Genomic DNA, 23,466 nt, shown 5'->3' on the forward strand with positions numbered 1-23,466 from the left:
ACTTCTTAACTCTGGAAGAGACCCTTTGACCCCAGCTAGCACCTCCCAAGCCTCTTGTTATAGCCGTTCTTTCCAAATTTTTCCTACTGAGAGGCTCGTAAGTGCCCCTGCCACCACCCTGTGGGGTTGAAGAGCATGAGATGCCCATTCGTAATGGTTGGTGGTCAGTGCGCACATGCCTCCCGTTTCAGAGCACATGTGGACATGTAACGTAAATATCTATAATGCGTAGTTTAAGAAATGACCTGGAATAGAAAGGTGTGATGTTGAGGTGAGTATGTGTGTCCCTGAGGTTTGATAAAGCATTTCCCAGATTCCGTGGATTTGCCCATTACTAACCTTCGTGCTTCTGCCACATCCAGGGACCTGGTCATTCATGTACTGTTTCTCCCTCATTATCATACCACAGCATTACAGTAAATGGTAAACCATGTCTTGGTCCAAGTGGAAGGTAACCAAACAAATACAAGCGTTAAATATTAGGTGATGATAGAAACGTAACTACAGTGGGGAAGAGAAGCAAGGCACACGTTAACTTTGCAAGACCAGAACAGTACATGCAAAATAGATTTTGCCATAATCTGTGTTAAGATAAATGGCTTTAAGAATGTAATGTGCATTCAGTTTTATCCATTTTTACACATTGCCGGGTATCTAGGACTAGAACATCCTTGACTCAGGATTGTGGGCATTGTTGGGTTTGTGCAAGGATTTTACGAGCCTCGTCTGAAGCATGATCACCTGTTAACTCCTGGCTCTGAGGTGCTGGTTATTTCTCCCCCCAGAGCACAAGGAATAAACACCTACCTTTATAACTTTGCTGTTCATATGTGTGCCAGCTGAAGGCATCTGACCCCTGGGCTCTGCCGTGCAGGGAGCTTGACCTAGTGCTTATTTCCATTGAAAGTAGAGGGCCGTGACGGAGTTACTCTGTAGCAGAGGGAGCTGGGAAGAAAGGAGAGGCTGTCGCTCCCACTCGCCTGTGTCTTCTCACCTCTGTGCACCTCTGAAGATGGTTGGAAACAAAGACCTATGATGCACAGGTCTGCACCGTTGACCACGGGTGGTGGTTGCTGGCTGCCTCTGGAGCGGCCCCTGCCCAGGAGCTGGTGCGAAGCAGGAAGCTGGATGGCTCAGCTGGGCGCCTCGGCACGTTCCTCCATCCGCCTGGCACCGTGCTTACCGGGCCTAAAAATCCTGATGTGGACCAGGACGGTTCCTCTCCACAGGTGACATGTTTATGGAAACCACGTGGAAAAGCAGACCTGGAGCCTCACTCTGTCTCTCCACTGTGGCCCTCCGGCGAGCGAGTCAGGCACGCAGGCCTGACACACGCCTCAGTCCAGGGGGCTGAGCAGGAACGCCACGTGTGGACGCCTCTGCTTGCTGGAGGGCGTCCCAGGCACACCCGGGAGGTGCGTGTTGGCGGAGCCACCGTCCCCGCGGGGACCGGCAGGACTCGGGGACGCGGGTCTGCCGTGTTGGAGCACCGCGGCACCCAGAAGTTGTGCAGCTCTGGCTCGTTTCCGCTTTTACAGCAAAGGGAACAAGCTTACGTGCCCCCTGCCAGCCGGGCCCCTCACTGCATTTTGGGAACAAGTTGGTGACCGGCGTGTCCTGGCTTCTCAGGAGGTGGTTTGGGAAATGCCTCTCAGTGAACAGCCTGGGCTGCGTGGGTCCACACGACCTGCATTTCTTTCCGTAAACACGGGACTGCGCTGTGCGTGTATTTTCTCCTCCTTATGATTGTGTTCATAGCACTCTTTTCTCCAGCATGCTGGATTGTCAGAATGCCGTATGGAGTACGTGTAACATACACAATAGGGGTTAGCTGACTGTTTGAGGTTATCGGTAAGGCTTGTGGTCAAGCTATTGAATTTTGAGGAAGTCAGAAGGTACACCCAGATTTTCAACTGCGTGGGGGGTCAGTGCCCCAGTCCCTGCTTTGTTCAAGGGTCAGCTGTGGTTCTTGAAGGGAACGTATAGTGGGACGTCTAAGGTGAGTTTAGCTATAGTCGTTCTTTGTTTCGGTTGTCAAACGGAAATCTGGTTCTTTTTCTTCCCTAATTTGAATAGTGGATGCATTTCCGTTTCCAGGGTTTTGGTGTATTTCCCACTAACGCACATTTAGAGAATGGACCAGAGCTATATTACACACTGAGTAGAGATGTTTCCAGGGAGGGCTTTTCCATTTGTTAAGACATAAGTCACTGATGGCAACAAGGACAGAGACGCCGCCTCCTCTTCGTCAAGTCCCTGGGTGGCCTCCCTGTCAGGGAGGAACCCTGAGCCCGTCCATGCACAGAGGCTAACGAGCTAGCCCGGGTTCCTACACGCGGGAGTGACTGAGCGAGGGCTCACAGATAGGACGGCAGGACTCTAGAGCACGCAGCGACCACACGCTGTGTCCGCGGGGAACGTGTTCTAGTCTCCCGTCTGCAGAGTGGGTGCTGTCCGTGGTAAACACATGGGCTAGGTGAGCAGTGGAGCCTGGTGCTGACTGCCTAGATGACTTCTTAATCGGCTTGTGAGGAGCTGCTCTTCACACGAGTGAAGTGGGTAGCGTTTTGGAAGGCCCTCGGCATTGGGAGGCTTCCGTGGACAGCTCTTAGTGTGTAGACAGAGTAACGAGAGAACCCCGAGTGATTTGGGTGGAAGACAGACCCACTCCCTGTTGTTTTTATCTTGTCCTGTTAAGCCAGCAATGGTAGAGTGTCTGCTGTGGAACTTTTATTAAGCAGCGCACAGCAGAAAAGCAGTTTTTTCGTTCTTCTTGCTGGTGGGCATCTTGTAAAAAGACAGCCATTTTGATTTAATCCGTATTTAATGCTGAAATCTGCGGGAACACAGAGTAAGGGAACTGCTTTTCTAGGACAGACTAAAGAGAACAAGGAAAGCATGTCAGTAATTAATGGATACAGCAACATACACAGAGTGTAACAGGCATTTATTGGTTCATAGCAGAGTTGTAGTAGTTGAAATTTGATTGAAGAAGTGTGGTCCCTTTAACTTTTGGCTACCAAAATAAGATCCTCCAGTCCTGGGGGCTGTTTGGGGTGGGTCTCAGACATGGAGGGAGTCTGGGTAAACACTGGAAGGTCTTCCCACACAGAATTTCCTTTCTGGTCGACGGAACAAGTAGCATGGTCAATTCAGAACTTACTTGAAGTGTTGAAAGCGTTGAGCAAGGTACAGAAAGTCCCCTGCAGTCGAGCTCGCCTTGTTGGGAACATGGATGCATAGAAATTAGTGTTGGTTCTGAATCGTGCTCCCCAGGGGTGGTGCCTGGGGCAGAGTGCCCGGGAACCTGTTAGGCTAGAAGGTCTGGGATCGTGGACTCTGGTCTGTGGGGTCGGCGCGGCCGTCCACACGTGCTCCAGGTGGCCGCCTGCCTGCGGCTCCTCTGAGGCTCGTTGGGGAGCTAAGCGGGTTGTGCTGTAGCAGTGAGACCAGCTGCTGAGGGGCCGGCCCCCGTCCACTCACCCTTGAGGACACACAGCAGCTCGCTGGTCCCTGAAACCAGTCATGTCAGAGATGGCTTCTGGAGATAAGCAGCGAGCAGAGTGATCATAGGTGTTCACCTCTGGTCTCTCTGCTTTACCCTTGAATCCTTTGGATGGTGACTCGGGGCGGCCTTGTCCTCGCGCTCGGCTGCAGTTCAGGCTACCTCCCCGGAGCCAAGTTTCTGGGCATCTGTCTGCAGCCGCACGGTGTGTCGGCCTGGCAAGTGGTTGTGGAGAGCGCTGCAGACTCATTCCCAAGAATATAGGGATTGAGAGCCGTTAAAAAACACATGTGTCCAGGGAGGACCTAAGTCAACATCACCACGTTTAGGAAGCCCTCATTTTAAATTAGAAAAGCTGTTTCCGTTGATAATGTCCCATCTGCGTGCTGTTCTTTGAACCACCCAGAGATGACCTGAGGGTGTGTCCCGATTCTGGACCTTCTCCGGGAATCAGACACATTCCTCTTAGTTTGCTTTTATACGTACTGTTTCAGCTCGTGAAAATAAGCTTTTATTTTTATTGCAGCTCTTGTTGATTTTTATCTAAATTACCAGTTAGCAATTAAAATAAGATTTAAGAACTTGTTCAGGATACAATTTTTAACCTTTCTAGTTGTGAGCGATTTAAAGATTTTTTAAAAAATTTTTATTTATTTGACAGAGAGTACAAGCAGGGGGAGCCGCAGGCAGAGGGAGAGAGAGAAGTAGGCTCCCCGCTGAGCAGGGAGTCCGCGATGTGGGACTCGATCCCAGGACCTGGGATCATGACCAGAGCTGAAGGCGGACGCTTCACTGACTGAGCCACCCAGGCGCCCCTCTAGTTATGAGCAATTTAAAATGTACACAAAAATAGAGTAGCATGTAGTAAGTCCTGAGCCCTGTTCGCCAGCTTGAGTGATCATCAGTGTTTTGCCTGATAAAAGACACTAATATGATACACGAGCGTATCACTCCTTACCCAGGGAAGTTCCAGACTTCGTCACCTGGTTGATGCTGGTTGGAAGAACTTAAATCAGCTTACAAACAACATGTATTTGTGCACTCTTAATATGAAGTAATATTTGATATTTTAGCACGTATAAAGACATTTTAGAACACTCTTCTTCCGTAAGCTGTGACTGCAAGAGCCGTGGGCAGAGTCCTGTCCGGGTAGTTGGGGAGCTTGACTTCGACTCGAAGCATCGGTGTGTTACTCTCAGTGCTCGTGGTTGCCTTCGGTGCTGCCTCGGGGAGAATGATCTCTGCCACCTCTGCCTTTTCGGCCAGACTGCTGATGAATCTTCTTTTCCTTCTTCCTTTAGAGCCAGGGACGTGATGCCCCACAAGTAGAATTACCCCTGACTAAACGCACGCACTGGAAGTGAAGTTCGGAATTGAAACATGAAAATGTATAAATCTGTTTTTATATATAGTTTCCTGCAGAAGTAAGAGACTAATTGCATTAATTCAGCAGTAATTAAATTAAAAATTGTGCTTCATCTGCCCATAAAAATGAACTGCTTTTAAGTCATTGTAGGAAAATTTGAAAGCACAGGTGGACCCAGAGGAGGACAGCCTGAGTATTTCTAGTGCTGTTCTGGGATTACTCACAGCTGCCGGTACCATACCGAATGTTTGAGAGGCCTTTTTTCTCCCTATCTGTGGGTAATTATGTGCGTAAGGTTTTCATGTCACATTTTCTCCCTATCTCACGGATTGAATAGCTGTGTAGTACGAGCTGCTGCCTCGGAGGCCCATGTCACACGTGCTGTCTCCAGTCTCCCGTCACGGACGCCGCTCAGAGCGCAGCAGTTGGTCTCTGTCCGCCACCTTAGATAAATTCCTGGGACAGCGGATTGCCGGGTCGGGCGCTAGGAGGGCTGTGTCTGTACCGTAAGCAGAGAGAGGATTGTACCTCGCCATAATCTGCATTAAAACAACTCCTCAGAATTTGCAGTTTTTGTTACTGAGCTGGAAAGTTCATCCTACCTCATCCTATTGGCAGGCCAGAACACTAGAAATTTCTGAGAGACCTAAAGTGTGTTGGGACAGATTTATGTAAATACTAAGCTGAGCTGAGGAACTCTCTGCCACTTTGAGGAGAAAAGGAGGCCGTCCAAAGAGTGACCACCAGAGTAGACTCTGGAATCCACGCAGGTCGGAGACCACCAGGGCTGGCTACAGCCGAAGAGAAACCAGCTCGCCTAGGTGCTTGCCTGCCCCTGCTGCCCTCCCCAAGGTCTCTCACTCACCTCCTGGCCGCTCCACAGCCCCCTGCATCATAGCTGCGTGTCAGATCCTGCCCGACGTCAGGGCTCGCCTGGGCCCGAGGACGTGCTCCCCACCACAGACGCTGTGGCCCCAGCTGCATGTAACACGAGGGCCCCGGCAGACGGCAGGCATCTGAGGAGCACTGATGGCACGAGAGATTGTCACACCCAACGAAGAGCTAACCGGGGATCCACACCCAACACAGACAAGGCCGACCCGCAGAGTTCGTAGAGGAACCGGGGAAGGAGGCGAACATTACCCCCGATGTTGGGAGACTTGTTAATTGAAGAGACACCGTTGAAGAGAAGATCAAGCCATCAGTTTCTAGAAATTAAAGATACTATGTAAGATATTCAGTAGATAGGCAGAAATTCAAGCCTATCTATTTTACCTGATTCAGGAACACTTGGTCTGAGTCCTTCTGGAAGGCGAGCAGCGTTGGGGAAGGTGGATTTTGGAGGACACACCTGGAAACCCTGCGTCCCTCCTGTTACGAAAGGAGCGGAGGGGGTAGGATCAAGAGTCATAATATGGGAGATAATTCTGTGCAGCTCTCTCTAGGTCGGTCAAGTGCTAGTTGAGGGGTGGTGAAAAACACAAGTCCCAAGTTCCGGTGACATTTCTGATTGCAGGAACAAAGAAAATGCTATAAGCAACTCTGAAAAACCAGTCAAAATGAAGAAGGATCGATTGGCACCTGACATCTGTAACTTGGAAAAATGGGAGACAGTGAAAATACTGTTTTCTGATGCAGGCACTGAGGGGAGAAGGGTCTTGAAGCTGATGTGTGGACCAAGGTGGTTTGGGGACGTGGGCACCAGGACAGCATCTGGAGGCTTGCAGGAACCTGTGCTTGCCTCTGAACCCCGTCTGCGTCACCACAGGGTGTATTTAGAAAAATAACATGTCCACGAGGTGGACATGTTACAAGAAGCAACAAAAATCTTTCCTTCCTCGTTTGTTTCTAAATAAGGTAATGTTTTAAAAAAGTTACTCAGATAATAACGAAAGGAAAAATAACAATTTGGAAGAGCAGCCCAAATTCGAGCAGTGTCAGGTGGGGTTACAATGTGCTGAGGTGTTTTTTTTGTTGTTTTTGTTTTTTTTAATTTTCCTTCTTTTACTAAGAGTTTTTTGCTTATTTATGGTCTTGCTAGAGCTAGGAAAGAGAAGGCATAGGTTTTGATTAATTGTGGATTTTAGTAGAAGAACGTTAAGTCTAAGTGCAGCACTTTAGAGGTTAGAGGTAGCTTCTGTAAGACCAGAGCTACGCCACGTGCGGGGCTCAGAACCTCCGTCATCCCAGCTGCACAGACGGAGGGAGACGCGGGTGATGACACAGTGCCGCACAGAGACGCACAACAGGGTGCTGGACCCGCCCAGGCGTCCCGTGGACGGCAGCAGGACTTGGGGCTCCCAGCTCCCTTAGCGAAGACAGAGGGAAGGACCGCTGTGTCCCGGGCAAAGGGTGCAGGGGCCGCCTTGGGGGGGACCACCCAGCAGCTCTGAGTCCCTTGTGGGACCCCGGGGAGGGCGGGGGCCTGTGCCGCCGCTGGACACAGCCGGGAAACACGGCGGAGCGCGGTGCCCCGCTCCCTCCTCAGGAACCGCTGTGGGCCACAGCAGCGACGCTTGCGAGTGTACGAGGGATGCGTGGCTGAGCGCGCCGCTCTGCGTCTCCAGCTGACCCTCTGTGCTGTCACTGGCCAAGTTTAGGGTGGTTTTGTTGAGAATCATGGTTAACAGAAGATGTCCTGCCTCAGAGTCTCGGACAGAAACTTCTCCGCCTGTGGTCTGTATTCTCCAAGGAGACAGAACAGGTGGTGATTGTGTGCGTGTGTGTGTGTAGGTGTGCGTGCACACGCATGGACATCCACTAGAGCCCAGGGAAGAGCTGGTGTTGTAGCTCCAGTCCGAGGGAAAAGTGCACCTTCCTGTGAGAACACTTTTTCTTAAGACCTTCAACTGATTGGACGAGGCCCACCCACACTGTGTGGGGGCCATCTGCGATTTCCATGTGTTTCTAGAAGAGTGCCTTCACAGAAAACACCTGGAGTAATGACTGACCACGTACCGAGTACTGTGGCCCAGCCACGTTGACACGCGCAGATGCTGTGCTGGCCTGTAATTTTGGTAGCGACGGCGGAGCGTTTGCGTGAATCGCCGAAATGCTGCATGGGACTGCATTCCTTCCTCGCTGGGGTTTGGGAGCCAGCCCCTCCCTCGCTGTGCAGAAAGCCTGACCCCGTACACAGTGTGCATCACTAAGACTTCTGCCTGGACGTCCCAAGAAGTAGGTGATGGATTGACGGAGGAGAAACGCCATGCTAGCAAGATTCCAGCCGTTTCCCCACACGGCGCGCTTCCAGGGTCTGTGAAGAGGCCTGAGGTTCGCGGTCGTTGGGGTTGAGCATTGTTCGTAGCCGCAGGGCACAGACTCGGTGCTGCGCGGTGCTGACCTTCTCCTCTGCACCGAGCTGCACGCTGCAGAGTCTGGGGGCGTCGGGGGGCTCCTTGCTGTGCGCATCTCTCAGTCCGGCTCTCACTCCCCTCTCCCCGTCAAATGAGGGGCCGTCGGTCTCAAATACTCTCTGTCCAGCTCTGCCTTGCTGCGCGCCCCTCTTTCCCATTCCCCGAGTTTGTGTGCCCTTGGAGGAGGCGCTCCCGGCCTGCAGTCAGCCTCTGCAGGAACTCCCGTGACTCCTTGGGAGGCCCTGGCAAGGACGTTCTTCCTGGGCCTTGGAGGTCAGCGGAGAGCCCTCGGCTCACATTTCCCTCCTGAGGACCTGACCCCGCCACTCTGTTGTCTGGTGGCCCCAGCATCACTGTCACATTCCCAGTTTTCCCTACACGTGATGTGGTCCCTTCGCCCGGGTGCCCACAAGATGCTCTGTTCCCTGAAGTCCCTTTGTTTTACTAGAATGTTAGTGTCTGTGGTTGGGGGTCCACTTTCCCAGGGAGGCCTGTGCACATGTCCGTCTTCTATTTCAGGCAATTTTTTTTGATTTGTGTTGGTGTCCTTCTGTTTTACGGAAGCTGGAGTTCGTGTCTGTCCCTGTCTTTCCATGACTGTTTTGCCCCCGCCGTCCCCTTGTCCTCTCTCCCAGGCGTGCCCCACGGTGTCTATTGGCCGGGTTCCTCCAGTTTAGTCCTCATTTCTGGGTGCTTCTGTCTCTCCTTCCCTGTCCTGACCCCTGTTGTGTGCCTGACAGTGGGCAGATTGTCTTTGGACGTGCTTCCCTCCCGGTGCCGTTGTGAGGCCCCTGTGTGTGAGGAGGGCTGGGGCTCCCCTGACGGCTGTCCTCCCTGCCGAGCTCTGAGCCCCTCTGTACCCGTGAGGCCAGTGTGGGGTGTCTCCGTCGTCCCTTCTGAGGCCCACCTTTGTCTCCTACAGCACCATCCTGTTGGGAGCTGGGTTTGCTGGGTGCCTCCTGAGCCTTGTGGGGGGTGGGGGGTGCTGTCCTCACAGCCCTGCATGAAGCCTCAGGACCCCTTCTTCAGCCCTTGTGAGACGGTTTCCTCCTGGGCCCTGTCCCCTCTGCTAACCTGGCCTCATCGGGCAGCCATGGTTTGCCGGACCCTGTTTGTCTCACAGAACCACTGAGTTTACCAGACTTGACTATTTGACGTACATACTTCTGTAGCTTTAAATATTACAGCCAACAATAAATTGTTTTTCTTTCCAAGTTTGTGTGTACGCCACTCGCTAATTACTTGCCCTCACGGTGCAGCAGCTGAGAGCTTTCTGATCACCAGAGGTTCTCACGGAAGCGCGGGCAGGGCATGGCCCTGGCCCTCAGCTGGTATTCACGCCCAGCCGGTCCCTTGTGTGCAGACTCCTAGGTGGAACCAGGATTCCTTCCCTGATCCCAAGATCCACGTGTACTGCTTGTAAATATCGTGTGTAGATTTTTCAGTTGTTAATGATCCGGGAAGAATGTGGTTTGGTGTTGCTGCAATAATTTTTACATTACATTAAGTATTTGTCACAAATGCAAGTGTGTAAGATTCTGTGTTTTCTAGAGATAACCGAAGGTACAACGTGGGGATGCCAGCCGGCCTGGACTACTGGCTGGCGGAATGGGGGAAGAAGTTCAATGTCTTGTTTCTTCTCACTGATTAAGGTGGTGGGGGCTTGTGGTGTGGACCCTGGAGTGGGTGAGATGGAACGTTTGCACATTTCCGTTGGACGAGGAACGGGTTCATGTGCATGTGTACATATTTCACGTGCTCAGCCCTTCTCTTTCTATGATTAACTGGGATCGTTGTGAATTGACTCATGAGCGGGAACGCGAATGCTGAGAACGCTGTTCTCGTGCTCAGTATGAGGGCTGAGGTTGCCACCGGCAGTGGTGTTCTTCCCGTCCACAGTGCGTGCGTGGGGAGCCCTGTGGCCAGGGCCCGAGGGCTCACCTAGAGGCACCTGGACTGGGAGTGTGGCACCATTAGCTGGCGTGGGCCTGGGATAACCCGTAGGAGAGCATGCTGGCTAGTGGTAGCGTTGGATTGAGGGGTGCGTACTTCTGAGATGATCCCTTACGTGTGTATATGTGTGAATGCAGAAAACATCGGAGCAGTGTGGGGCCGAGCAAACCTGTTTCCCAGCCCCGGCGGAACATCGTAGGCTGCAGGATTCAGCATGGGTGGAAGGAGGGGAGTGGCCCTGTCACCCAGTGGAAAGGAACCGTTCTGGACCAGGTGCCTGTAAATCCTTCTTTGTATCTTATAAAATACGATGGATTTGACTGTGTTTATGGACTAGAACTTAATAAAGATGAAAGAGTTTCTGCGCTCGAAGTCCTCCCTGATAGAGTTGGTAAGTTCTCTTTATTATTTGTGCATTGTATGCTTTAAAAATGATTATTGAAATGGATGCTTTTTTATTATTCTTTTGCCTTATTGGTATTTTTATTTTTACTGGAGTGCAAGCACTCCAGATACATAATTAAGTCACTAAAACCACAGTTCAAGGAACTGTGAGGGATATAAAGATATATGAAGTTATTGCTGAAGAAATTGACAGTCTGATAATGTCTAACATGGTTATTTCCCACATTTTGCTCACTGTTCATGTGGACTCTGATGGGTAAGAATATTTTCTTATTAGCTCAAATATGCTGTGTAGTTATTTCATCCGATTATATAGTAGTTTATGCCTTTATTTCAGAATCCTTATGTGAAGTATATCTCACAGTGTGTGTTATTACGTAAGTGGTCGTTGCCCTTTCAGCCATAATTCAGGCCGCCAGAACCCGTGGGCTTGAATACGCATTCTTGTTGTTTGCACAGTGACTGGGGAAGTGAGCAGCCCTTTCTTTTGTGAAGTGTCATACAAATGTGCTTCACCTTCATAACCTAGTTCTTTAAGGTGTAAGGTGTCAGTTAATAATAATGACTGATTGTATCTTTAAGAAATAAGTAAAATGTTGTTGTTACGGTCAGCAGGATGCATGCACGTTAACCTTACTTTCTTCAGCGTGTTCACTTGGAAATGTTTTCTGACAGCGTTGCTGCTCATGCACGAGCTCTGGTTTATGCTTTTGGGATGGTCCTTAGAAGAAGCCTCCGAGTTAACAGACCCAGTCCCGGCAGAGGTGGACTTGGAGGGGTAGAAGCGTGGGGTCGGGTTGTCAGGCGAGGGAGCTCTTCAGTCCCTCTGTCCCCTTTGTTTTTGCCACTGTGCTCTTGGGACCCACGCGCTTCCCCAGCATGTTAACTCTTTGCCAGAGCAGCATGTATTTTGTTGGTGTTTCCTCATCCTGTGTAAATGCAGCTCAGTTCTCACTGAAGTCTTGCTTTCCATCTTCTTTATCCATTATGAAAGGTAACTCATTGCGCAGCGTTGCATTTCTGGCTTCTGTCACATCTTACTATTCTCTGGGCCACTGGACCCTCTCTCTTCCTCCTGAGGCATATATCATCGGTTTCCTCTTGATCTTGACGTTCGCCCATTTCCAACGTAAGAAATGCACATTGAAGAGTCTTACCTGCAGGTCTTAAAAAATGTCCAAACCTTCATCTCCATTGTTTGTAGGAAGTAATTATCATATATTCTTCTGATCCAGAAGTTTAGTCTGCATCTCTTCTGGGGCAAGACTGTCAGCCCACGTGAGATTTACTGCATTTTGCTGTGTGTCCTGTGCTCTTTTTCCTGAGTTCTTTTGCCTTTGTAAGGACAGAAAAAGTCCTTTTATCTTGGTAAAAACATGGTTTGACCAAACCAAAATACCCCCAAATCTTTAAGTATCTCTGGTGATGGACTTCAGAGTTGCCTAATGTTTTGCTTTGTAGTTCCCAGCAGGAGACAGGGGTTGCTTTTGTAAACAGCAGAGCATTTTAAAAAGGAAATCTGAAGGCTTCTATACAAACCAGCAGTAGATCATGTGCTGACTATGGTTTGCCCTGCGATCCTGCAGTCTGGAAGTTCTGTGGCCTTCACTTACACTCCACGTGGGAAGGCGGCAGCGTTGCATAACTCAGCAAACAGTCATCTTCTGTGTGGGACCAGACTGTATGTTGGTAAAGGAGCCATTTGAAGACTGACAGATTGTTTTATTTTGGTGAAAAGAAAACACGTGACCTGAAATTTACTGCCTTGACCATTTTTAAGTGTCCGTAATTCAGCTAGTGTTAAGTGCATTCACACTGCTGTGGAGCACATCTCCAGATCTCTTCATCTTGTCAGTCTACAGCTCTGTCCCCATTAAACAGCAGCTCTCCTCCCCGGCCCCCGCCTCCATGCTTCTACTCTGTTTCCATGAAGTCGGTCACGTTCCATACCTCCAAAGCGGGACTGTAGAGTACGTGTCTTCCTGTGATGGGCTGCTTCCTCAGCACAGTGTGCCTAGGGCTTGCCAAGTCTAGCTGGTGGCAGCATCTCCTTCCCTCTCAAGGCCACGTGACCCTGCATGGCACGTGTGCACCCCTCCATCCATGGACGGACGCCTGGGCCGCTCCCACCGTTGGGCTGCCGTGGGTGGCGCTGCCGTGAACGTGGCAGTCAGATGCTTCTCCGGGCCCCTGCTTTCCTTTCCCTGGAGGAGAGTCCCAGAAGTGGAATCCCGTGTTGGATTTTCTGAGGAGACTCGTGCTCTTTTCCACAGTGTGGGTAGCATTTTGCGTTTCCAGCCGCAGTGCACAGGGCTCCAGTTTCTCTACCACGCTCACCAGCCCTTGCCCTTCACTGTGGGTTTGGGTTTGCATTTCCCTGACGATTAGTCGTGTCAGGTATCTTCTCACATGCTTTTCGGCCACTTGGCTGTCATCTTTGCAGGAATGCCTATTCGGGGCCTTTCCCAGGTTGTAGTCGGGTTAATTAATTTTTGTTGCTGCTGAGTTGTAGGAGTGAGTTTTCATGTGACAGTGTGACGGGTTTGCTGGTGAGGATTTCCAATTCCGCACCGCAGTTCACTGCTGAAGAGCTGTTACGTCACATGGGAGCTCTGCAGTTTCCCGAAAACCCTAACGCAAGACTCCCTTTTCAGCAGCAGGTCTTTGTGAAGCTGGATTTTGTGCGTCACCCCAAAGAGCATGTCACAGGTTGAATGCAGCAGCAGACGGGGGCGTCTGGGTGTCCTTCTGTAAAGCTGGGCAGCAGAACTGTAAAACCACACCACACTGCCGACTGAGTTTTTATTAGAAAGTGTAGTTATTTTTCACTAGAAATACATTCTGTGGATTTGTCATTTATAGTTTCTAACATACTGGATTCTGATAGTTATTCATACAAAGAAGGGCACTTTTAGATCTTCAGAAATTTTTGAGCATACTGTACAGGAGTCCAGAGATCGAAAAGTTTGAGAACTTTTGAAACTAGTAGGCTTTGCTTTAGTGTGCAGTGGGGAGTTTTATGTAATTTTGAGAATTACTGCATATGTAAGTAGAGAGAACCACCATATGTGTTTACAGTGTCCTTCTGATAAAATTGGGTAACAGTATCTTTAGTAAGAAATTGCAATCTGTGTTCCTTTGAATTTTATTTTAACAGAAATAGCACTTGCGAATGAGTAAAATAGAAGTGCTAATTGTTTTTAAAGACATTTGTCTAAAACGTGGGGACCAGAAAAAGCTTAAAATCATTAGGATCCTCCGTAATTTTCCCAGTATTAATAAAAGGAAGGCTGTGATTTTCCGCCTGCCTCTTAACACAGAACAGGACTGAGGATTAGTTTGTACGGCAGGTGTTGATGCCCTGTGATCTCCGTGTTGGGAAGCAGACGGGAAGGGCCCTGCTTCTGTCAATGGGTCTGCACGTGGTGGCTGGTGTCATTAGGGGAGACAGTGGGAGGAGGCGACTGGTGGCTGGCGATCCCGCAGATGGGGGAGCCTGGTGGGGAGAAGGGAGAGGCCCGTGGGGGCAGGGACAGGCCAGGAGGGGAGGCTTGCAGGCCCAGGGAAGCAATTTGTTCTTCACATGACCAAACGGAAGCCTTGGGGCATTTCGTGTCAAAGCGCAGGCTGGTGTGACCGTCATGAGGGACGGTCTGGTCGCTGTGGGAAACAATGTGGACGTGAGAGTAACCTCTCAGGCCTGGCATGGGTGCATTGCCTAGTTTTCATCCCTGGCATGTGGTTACGTAGGTGTTAATAGAGAGAAGGTGAGTGAGCGTGCGTGGGAACGCTCCTGTTTTGGAATTCTGCAAGAAGGCGGTCATTACCGCAACATACAAAGTAACTGTTAATACCAAAACACACTGTGTACCTCCGACAGACCATTGAAGTTCCAATTTAGACACAATACCAAGGGCAGAGGAGTTTAGGGAGACTCACAGAAGAACAGCAGGTTCTCTCAGGAGCTGACTTGGGATGTAACAGTGCCCGTGGGATCCCGTGGTCTGGGCCCCGCAGGGGTGCTGGTGTGGTGCACGGACAGCCCTTCAGGCTGCCCCCTTGCATGAGCTCAGTCTTCATGGTGCGTACCTGGTAAAACCCCGTGTGAACCGTTGTTTGCTTCTTGTCCCCAGCGACCTCTCGAATCAGCGATGCACACCTGGCCGACACGATGATCGGCAAGGCGGTAGAGCACATGTTTGAGACGGAGGACGGCTCGAAGGACGAGTGGAGGGGGATGGTCCTAGCACGTGCCCCCATCATGAACACATGGTTCTACATCACCTACGAGAAGGACCCTGTCTTGTACATGTACCAGCTCTTAGATGATTATAAAGAAGGCGACCTTCGCATTATGCCCGATTCTAGTAAGTGTGTACTGACAGCCTTTATTTCTGTTAATTTCAGAGGAACTTGAATTTTAGAATGGGATGTTTGATGAACTGTTTTGTAGATGTGTCTTGTTTTGATTACTAGGGTCAAGTGATTATTCTTTGAGTCCTGCACCAAGCATAAGTTGTGAAGCTTTGCACCTTTTGCCGAGTAGATGTGCTGTTCTGGGCTGTGGACTTGGCATGGGTGGAGTATGGTGGGCCCCTCTTGTGTGGCTTCCTTCACTCAGCTCACCATTTTCAGGCTCCTCGTGTTGTGACGTTTTAGTGCTTTCTCTCTTCTCATGCCAAATACAGCGGCACCGTGTGCACATGTGTTCATCCGTCCACGGATGGGTGTGTGGGTTGTCCACCCCTTGCTGGTTATGAAGGATGCCGTGGTAAACCCTTGTGCGCAGGTTTCTGAGTGGATGTTTTCAGTTCTCTTGGGTGCATACCGAGGAGTGGGATTGATGGGTCTGTGTCACTGTTGAATTGTTTGGGGGACCCCTGCCCCTTCTCCACGTGCGTTGACCGTGTGTGAGGGTTCTGACACAAACACGTGTTAACTGACGTTTTCACTCTAGCCGTCCTTGTGGTTGCGAAATGCTGCCTCATCGTGGGCTTGGTTTGCATTTCCCTGATCACTAAAGACGTCAGGCGTCCTTTTGTGTGTTATTGGCCATTTCCGTGTCTTTTTTTTTTTTTTTTTTAAGATTTTATTTATCTGTTAGCACAGAGGGAGAGGGAGAAGCAGGCCTCCCGCGGAGCAGGGAGCCCGACGCGGGGCTCGATCCCAGGACCCTGGGACCATGACCTGAGCCGAAGGCAGACGCCTCACCGACTGAGCCACCCGGGCGCCCCGGTTCTGTGTCTTCTTCGGAGCGAAGCCTGTCAGAGTCTGGGTCTCTGTGCGGGTCTCCCGACCCACGTAGGCTTTGCCGACACTTTCTCTTACTCTGCGGGTTTCTGTTCACGCTGTTGGTGGTGCTCTTTGAAGCACGGAAGTTTCTGATTGTGATGAAGTCCACTTTGCTTTTTCTTTTGTAACTTGCGCTTTCGTTTCGGTGTGTGTCCAAGGCCATAAACGATGTACCTCTTCGCTTTCTCCTGCGAGTCTTAATAGGTGTTGCTGTTACATTTTGATCTTCGGTAACGTGTTGAGTCAATTTTTATGATGTGGTGGAAGGGTCCCCCCTTCACTCTTGTGCACACTGTCTGAGCACCATGTTGTGGGAAGACTGCTCCTTCCTTGCTGGGTGGTTTTGGCGCCCGTGGTGAAAGAGAGCTGGCCGCAGATGGACGGCTGTGCTCCTGTCTGTGGGGCACGTGCCATATTGGTCACGCGGCTCTGAAGTAAGCGTTGACGTTGGGAGGTGCTGAGTCCTACTTTGTTCTGTCTCAGAATTGTTTTCACTCTTTTGGGTCCGTGGCAATTTCATGAGTTTTGAAATCAGTTTGTCATTCTCTGCAGAGAGGTCAGCTGGGATTCAGATGGGGATTGTGCTGAATCTCTGATCATCTTGACACCGTGAAGCCTTCTGACCCAGGAGCACGGATACTTTTCCATTTATTGAGAGTTAAAGATTTCTATCAACAGTGTCTTGTAGTTTTCAGAGTATTAGTTTTATACTTCTTTTGTTAGGTTTATTCCTAAATATTTTGCTCTTTTTGATGCTGTTATGAATGGAATTATTTTCTTACTTTCATTTTTGGGTAAGCCTGTTCTTTTTTAAACTACTCCATAGCCTTCCTTCCCTCCAGCACAGGGATCCCTGGGCCTGGACGGGGTGACGGGCAGACGCTTGATACGCAAGCGGGGTGTCAGCATCTCTCGGGGTCTTCCGTCAACAAGGCAGGCAGTGAACCTGCTTTCACAGTGCTCATCCGGCCCTGACTCTCCACCTTCTTTCTTTGTCTTAGGCTTTGTGTATTTTCTTCATATATCTGTAAAGGGAAGTGTTTATACGGGCAGGAATTTAATGATCAGGAGAGTGTTCCTTAAAAGCATTTCTCCAGTCTGTATGAAGTTGATTTTTGACTTTTCTGTAGAGAAAGCTCCGCAGTGAGAACTGTTGGCCTTGCTTGGGAAAGCGTAGGGGCGTTGGGACCGCCCGCGGCGTCTCCTGGGCTCCTCACCCACCCGCCAAGTGGTTTAGCGAGTGTGGACGTGCAGCAGCCACGGGAGATGCTGCCCTGGTGCTGGGAGCTCGCAGGGGCCTCCGTGTGAGGCCCTTGCATCTTGGCTCAGTAGCGAAATGCCTGGCCGTCGCGTCTTTGGAATGCTCTGTAAACAGGCAGCGCCCCGAAAGCATGGTGGGCTGGTGCCGCTGCCGAGGAAAGAGCAGTTTTGAAGAGAGAACTTGAGCTTCGGGTTCGACATCGCTTCCCTGCTCAGGGGACCTGAGGACCAGTAGACTCGGGCATGTGGCGGCGGCACTGGCGGTCAGAGAGGCGGGGTTAGGGTTGTGTCCACCGTGAGGGACAGACACATGCTCGGGGCCACAGCAGGCTGTGTGTGAGGCTTGGGGTGCTCTGTGAGCGGCGTGAGCACGGGCGGCCTGGGGTAAGGCAGGACCCACCGCTCCCTCTGCTGCTCCTTGCAAAAGAGCTCGCCCCCGCACGACCTGCAGGGGTTTCTTGAGAGAGGGTGGTAGCCACCCAGCCCATCCCCCTGCCCATCGGGTCTGCTCTGGTTCCTGCGCTCCGAGAACACCTCGTAGCCCCTGCCGGCTCAGGGCAGCGTTCTCCGGCGCGCAGGCTTTGCTGGGGACCGTCTGACAGGCGCGAGTGCCTCTGCCATCCCGGAGGTCCCGTCGTGATTAGTCTGGGAAGGGGTTCGCGCCACCTGTCCTCAGAGCAAGGAAGTCTTATTCGGAAGCTGGGATAGGAAGATCATGTGTGCTGCAGTGAACGTGGGGAGAAACAAGGTTTCAGGAGTCACAGGAGAAAGACCAGGCTTGTGTTGAAGAGAATGGCATATTCTCAGTGTCCCAAGAGGTATTGTCTGTTTTGAAGGCCTGTTTCAAAGTCACTCCAGCTTACTTTGGAGAAGTTCTGTGCATCTCGGCTTTTCCGTGGCCTTTCCTTGCTTCATCCTCTCAGACGGTCTCAGTTGTAATTAAACACAAGCCACGGGGATTTCTGGTTATGATTTTCAAAATCCTTGACATGCCTACATCCTGGGGTGGGGGCGGCACACTGTTTTTGTAAATAAAGTTTTATTGGCACACAGCCACACCTTTCATTTCAGCACTCTCTCTCGGCTGTTCTCATGGGACTGGCAGGGCCGAGCAGTTGGTGCAGAGACATATGTCCTCGAGCCTCTGGCCCTTGAAGGAAAAGTGGCCTGACTCTTGCTCTAGATAATTAGGGTGAATCCAGAGGTTAACGTTTTAAAAAATTATTGCTAAGATAGACATGTGAGTTGGTACATACGTAAAAATTGACTTTAAATTCTTTCTTCTCCCCTCTTTAATGCAGATGATTCTCCTCCAGCAGAAAGGGAACCGGGAGAAGTTGTGGACAGCCTGGTAGGCAAACAGGTGGAATATGCCAAAGAGGACGGCTCTAAAAGGACTGGCATGGTCATTCATCAAGTGGAGGCCAAACCGTCTGTCTATTTCATCAAGTTTGATGACGATTTCCATATTTATGTCTACGATTTGGTGAAAACATCCTAGATGTCATCATGAACTTGGCCAAATTTGTGGAACTATTAAATGTATAATTTGTAGACATAAAGACTTGATTGCTTTCCAGTTTAATGAAAGCTTAAATGTCCCTGCGAACCCACAATCTCTGCCAGCAGAACTGGTTTTGTTCTGAATAGTACAGATTTATGTGAACACAAAGCATTTTGTGTAAGGAACTCCTTCCTCTTACGAGAAGTCTCTGTGTCTGGAGGGGAGTTAGGGCAAGTTTGGTAAAGTTAAGCTAGCGTCGCGGTCGTGTAGACTGGACTGGATCGCCCCCAGCTCCCCGGCACTGTAGTTCTCCCCGTCTGCTGCCACACTGCAAGCTTAGTCTGGTACTGTCGGTACCGCCTTCTTTGTTGAGACGTATGCACCCCGCTCTCCCTGTCCACATCTGTGTGTGTCCATAAGCACCACACACACACACACACGCGCACATGCACGCACACATACTTCCTTGGCAGTCCGTTCTCTGTGGATTGGGGCGGGGGTTCAGTAATACTCTCCAGTCAGCAGGAGTGCTTGTCCTGAGTCAGTCCGATTTCGTATATTACTGCTGTTTATTTAAAAGTAAATGTGGGCACAGGAGACACATAGGGACGTGCGGCGTGTTTTGGAAGTCAGAAGTTCAGACACCTTTTTAGTCTGGAGGCATTAAACCATGAGTCCAAATAGGAATCATTTGTGAACAGTTGCTGGACCCACATTAGAATTTAACAAAACAGTTAGGAATCTGGGTAAAAAGCTGCCTTTAATTTCTAAGCTTTGTAAATTTTTGTCTACATTTTTTATCCTAAGTACTTCTTTTGTTTTAAAGCAAAGCCCAGGTACTTGGTCCACATGGTGTGATGCTGGTGTGTCCTGGACGGCACAACTGCTCTGTTGATTTGTCCATCGCAGTCTGGATTCTAGTGCGTGGGTTTGAGAGGCAACCGTGCATCAGTGTTTGTGTGTATGTGGGAAGTTCCTGGCAGAACCCAGTGCTTTGGTATTAGAAATACAAGTTTGGGAGTGGCGTTGCTGCCTTCTGACAAGTTCTCTGGGACACTCTTATTTTTATTACTGTTCTTACTGATACAAGGTTGTGGTCAGAAGGCTTTTCCCCACAGAGAATATCTAGACACGTAACAGCCTGCATCCCCTGACACCTTCTGTGGTGCTGGGCGGTCTCGGCTCCCCGTGTGCTGCTGACGTGGACTCTTCCGTCATCGCGCTAGCTTCTGGGTGTGACTGTGGCCCTGGGCCACGCAGCGCTTTCGTGGCTTGCTCCTGCGAGGTTGTTTTGACCGAAATAGAACCATAGACGTGGTTGGGGTGGTGGCGACGTGGCCATCTGTCACTTTGTTTTGGATGAGTCCTGATGGTTTGAAAGCCACAGAGCGGCAGGACGGGGATCCAGTCTCTCGTGGAGACGGGAAAGCTTGCCTCAGTGTCGGGCAGAAGGCTGGATGCGCACGTCGTCAGCCAACTACCAGCAGTCCGTGTGGCCTCTGTCGTGGCTGTGCTCAGTATTGGAGATTCTGTCGTTGGTGACCTCCCTGCGCGTGGTCCGAGTGGTGCCCCGCTTCGCCTCCGGAAGGCTGTGCACGGTCATGCTGTCGGATGGTGACCTCGCGCTCGGGAAGTGCAGCGCCTCACCTCGGGCGGCAGGGGGAGCTTGTCCGGCTCTGCGCTCCCCCCGCGGTGAGTGCTGGTCTCACGCTGCTCCTGCTCGAACAGGCGGCGTGCCGCACGTCTGTCTGGCTCTGGTCAGGGCCCCTGCATGCCAGTCTCCAGGCTGAGCCCGGCTCCCCGAGCGCAGGCGAATGCGTGTGCCCCGAGAGTGGGGGCGTCTGGCATGTGCTCTGTGCGAACGTGGCGCAGTGCTTCGGACTGAAAACCAGTGTTCTTTGGAAGTATCCTGAGGGTTGGGCAGTGGAAACCTCTGCAGCCTCGCTCAATGACTTGCGTTGTGGTTTTCCTGCGAGTTCCTTTAGCACCTTCAACACCACATGGTCTGCCACTCTCCAGGTGAATGTGACACCTTACGATCACCATTATTTTCATCACTGTTCCATCTGTTGCCTTTAGGGCGGAAGGAAGGGGAAGGGGCTTTTTGTTGTTTTCCTTTTTCCCCCTGTTCTCTTTTCTTTTGGTGGCTTAACCCACACTTGCGCGGTGACTGATTCCACTCCCTCGCCCGGTACTTCAGGCTTCGTTCTAGGCTCACGTTTCAGATCTGCATGCATTGCTTGCCTTTTCCTGGTATCAGAATGTTGGTTCCTTGTTCGAGGAGCCCAACATGAGTTTCCAAAATTACCATGGGTCTTGTGAGTGCACAAGCCCTGAACCTGTATAAAATGTCCCGGCCTTTCTCACTGACCTGCTGTCGTGTTCCCGTGTTGTGTGCGTGTGACGTCCGGCTGCCACGTGAAGCTTCCGAGGAGAACCTTAAACGCAGACCATCCTTTTTTGCATGCTCTATTCTAAGTAGGATGTTCAATGTAACTAACTGAACTTGCATGTGAAAGATATTTAGGTTTTTTGTTTTCTATCTTTGTTTTTATTTGTTTTCAGTTCTCTGTATATTGCTTCCTGTGCCGTTGTAGTGGTCGTAGGATGAAAATGCGCTGGTGGCCCCACGCAGTGCCGGCAGAGGGTGGTTCCCCAGCTCTGTCTGTCGTGCAGCATTTGAAGGGACTGTGCATGCTCGAAGCGCTCGCAGTCACCTCTAAGCCAGAGTTCATTCCTGTTCCTCTTTTACGTGCCAAACCCCGAAGTGCATTGGGCTCGAATCTCTGAGCGCTCTGGACCCATTAGAAGACTGTTCTGATTGTCACAAATTGTAGTGCCTGAAAACACGCGTAAGCTGATTGTCTTAAAAAAAAAGAAAGAAAGAAAGAAAGTTCTCCAAAGACAAAACAGGAACAATTATTATAACAAATAATTATGGTCGAAATGTCTGTGGTTCCTTGGAAATGCTGCGCTTTTTGTATTTCCACCATTAGTGTGGTGTGAGCGGATGTGTATAGTTCAGAGGTCTTCGTGTTCGCATCTTACAATTAGGTAAATGACCTCATCTTTCAGGCTTGAATTCATTTTTAATTTTAATTTTATTTTATACAATGTGTAGACCGTTCCCTGTTCTCTGCATTTAGAAGTATAAACAATATAAATCTGTTAATTCTGTAAGTAATTTTTATAATTATGATGTAACTCTATCCTATCCTTAAAACATTTAAAATAAACCCTTTATGTGCAACTTCTGACTGTAAATTTTGTGCTCATGAGCAAAATGTGATGTGTTAAACCTGCTTCTGGAAGTTTTTTAAAGTTTAAGATTTTAAGTAACCTTTTCCCCTCTCCACCACATGTAAACCGTCCAAAGCACGCAGAAACGGAAGGAGGTCGAACTTCTCCTCGCATATGGTAATACTTGGTCGTCCCCAAAGGGAGAGGGGCAGTGAGCAGTGTCCTAGAGCCATTCTGTAGTGGATTGCCATTAAGGAGAAAATTTATCATAAAATTTTAAACTTGATTATTTTAAATAGAATTAAATAATGTGTATTTTATACTTTCACATCTAGTTTTGCTTTATATACTGCCTGTAATGTTGTTAATACCCGAGGACCCACGAGCGAGAGTGCAGGGAAGATCTCCGTTTCCCAGTGGTGGGATGAGGAAGCGAAGGTCACGCCACTGACGGGTGCGTGTTCTGTGCTTTATCCTCCTGGGAAATTTTAACCAGTGAGGTAAAAAGTAGATCCCTCATGTGCCTTTAATTAGATTTGTGTTTTGATTTTTGCCCGCTGAGTTGGGCCCGTGGATCACGTGGTTAAGGCTGGGGCTGGGGGAGGCACGGGCAGGTGTGGGACAGGGACGACCAGCGCCCGCCCGTGGGAGGCCCGATCTCATGCCCTCCTCCTGACACGCACCAGCCCTCCTCCTGCCCCTGCAGGTGCAGCTTGGGAAGCGTGTTCCCCAAAAGGACAGCAGGTTTCGTGGGAAGGTTGGCGGTCGCTGGTCGCCAGTCGCTGTCCATAGGCCAGCGAGTGGGTCTGTTGGAAGCGGCCCTGCTTGGAGAATTGTGGGTGGGCCTGCCCGTTCAACCGTCCTCAGCGTAGCCACGAGCTGGTAGTGAGTAAAGTGTGGCAGATGCTGCGCAGCCCTTGGCCGTTGCCGAGTGGGACCCCTGGTCGGGGGAGGCGCACCTTTCGTCTGCGGCGCCCGTGAGGGAGGCGTGGGGGCACATGTGTGGTCCAGGACAACAGCGGCCTCTGTGCGGGGGCCCAGAGAGCCCACAGCCCAGCCGTCTCTGCAGGCACTTCTGTGACCTTCCTTCCCAGGTCAGTGGCAAAACGTGTTGTCTTGTCTTCCAGTTATGCTGAAGAAATCTGCATTTCCGTCACAGGACTGTGGGAACTGTTTTGTGTTTCAAAGATACTTTAAACATGTCCTTACATTAATGTTCTTGTAAAACCTGGACTTCCTAACGCCTGCAGTACACGGTCTCACACGTAAAGTCTAGCACAGGTTTGTCCTATGTCCTGTTTGTAAGCGCGCAGGCCACCAAGTCTCAGAGAATTAGGGGAGTCTTTGAATTACTTCTGCAGACGCTCTCAGGCTCTGTCTCCCTCGTATTGGCCATAAAAGCCTTCAGCTAAGGTGACTCCATGGCAGACGGTTTTAGGGTTATTGGCCTGGCACATCATTTTGCCTAAAAATGACCCTGCCTTCTTTCTGCGTAGTTTTTTCCTGAGGACCAGGGGGCGCGTTGATCCCTGCCAGCCCAGGCGCTGGGACTGCGGGCCCTGGCTCGCCTTTCTTTTTTTGTGCT

General features: G+C 50.5%; 1 protein-coding gene across 5 annotated transcripts in view; it reads left to right on the top strand.

The window, feature by feature from the left end:
• Window positions 1-21,891, top strand: part of SPIN1 (spindlin 1) — a 75,053-nt gene extending 53,162 nt beyond the window's left edge. For all 5 annotated transcript variants that reach the window (XM_045882118.3, XM_064579437.1, XM_054509130.2 and 2 more), the window contains 3 exons: window positions 10,318-10,571; window positions 14,719-14,952; window positions 18,439-21,891. In XM_045882118.3, the coding sequence (XP_045738074.1) occupies window positions 10,318-10,571; window positions 14,719-14,952; window positions 18,439-18,638 (688 nt within the window). In that variant the 3' untranslated portion in view covers window positions 18,639-21,891. The remainder of the gene's footprint in view (window positions 1-10,317; window positions 10,572-14,718; window positions 14,953-18,438) is intronic.
• Window positions 21,892-23,466: the final 1,575 nt, after the last annotated feature.

Source organism: Mirounga angustirostris, unplaced genomic scaffold (assembly GCF_029215605.1).
Source record: "Mirounga angustirostris isolate CCGP_5_RB_7025 unplaced genomic scaffold, mMirAng1.0.hap1 SCAF_15, whole genome shotgun sequence".
Classification (NCBI taxonomy): Eukaryota; Metazoa; Chordata; class Mammalia; order Carnivora; family Phocidae; genus Mirounga; species Mirounga angustirostris.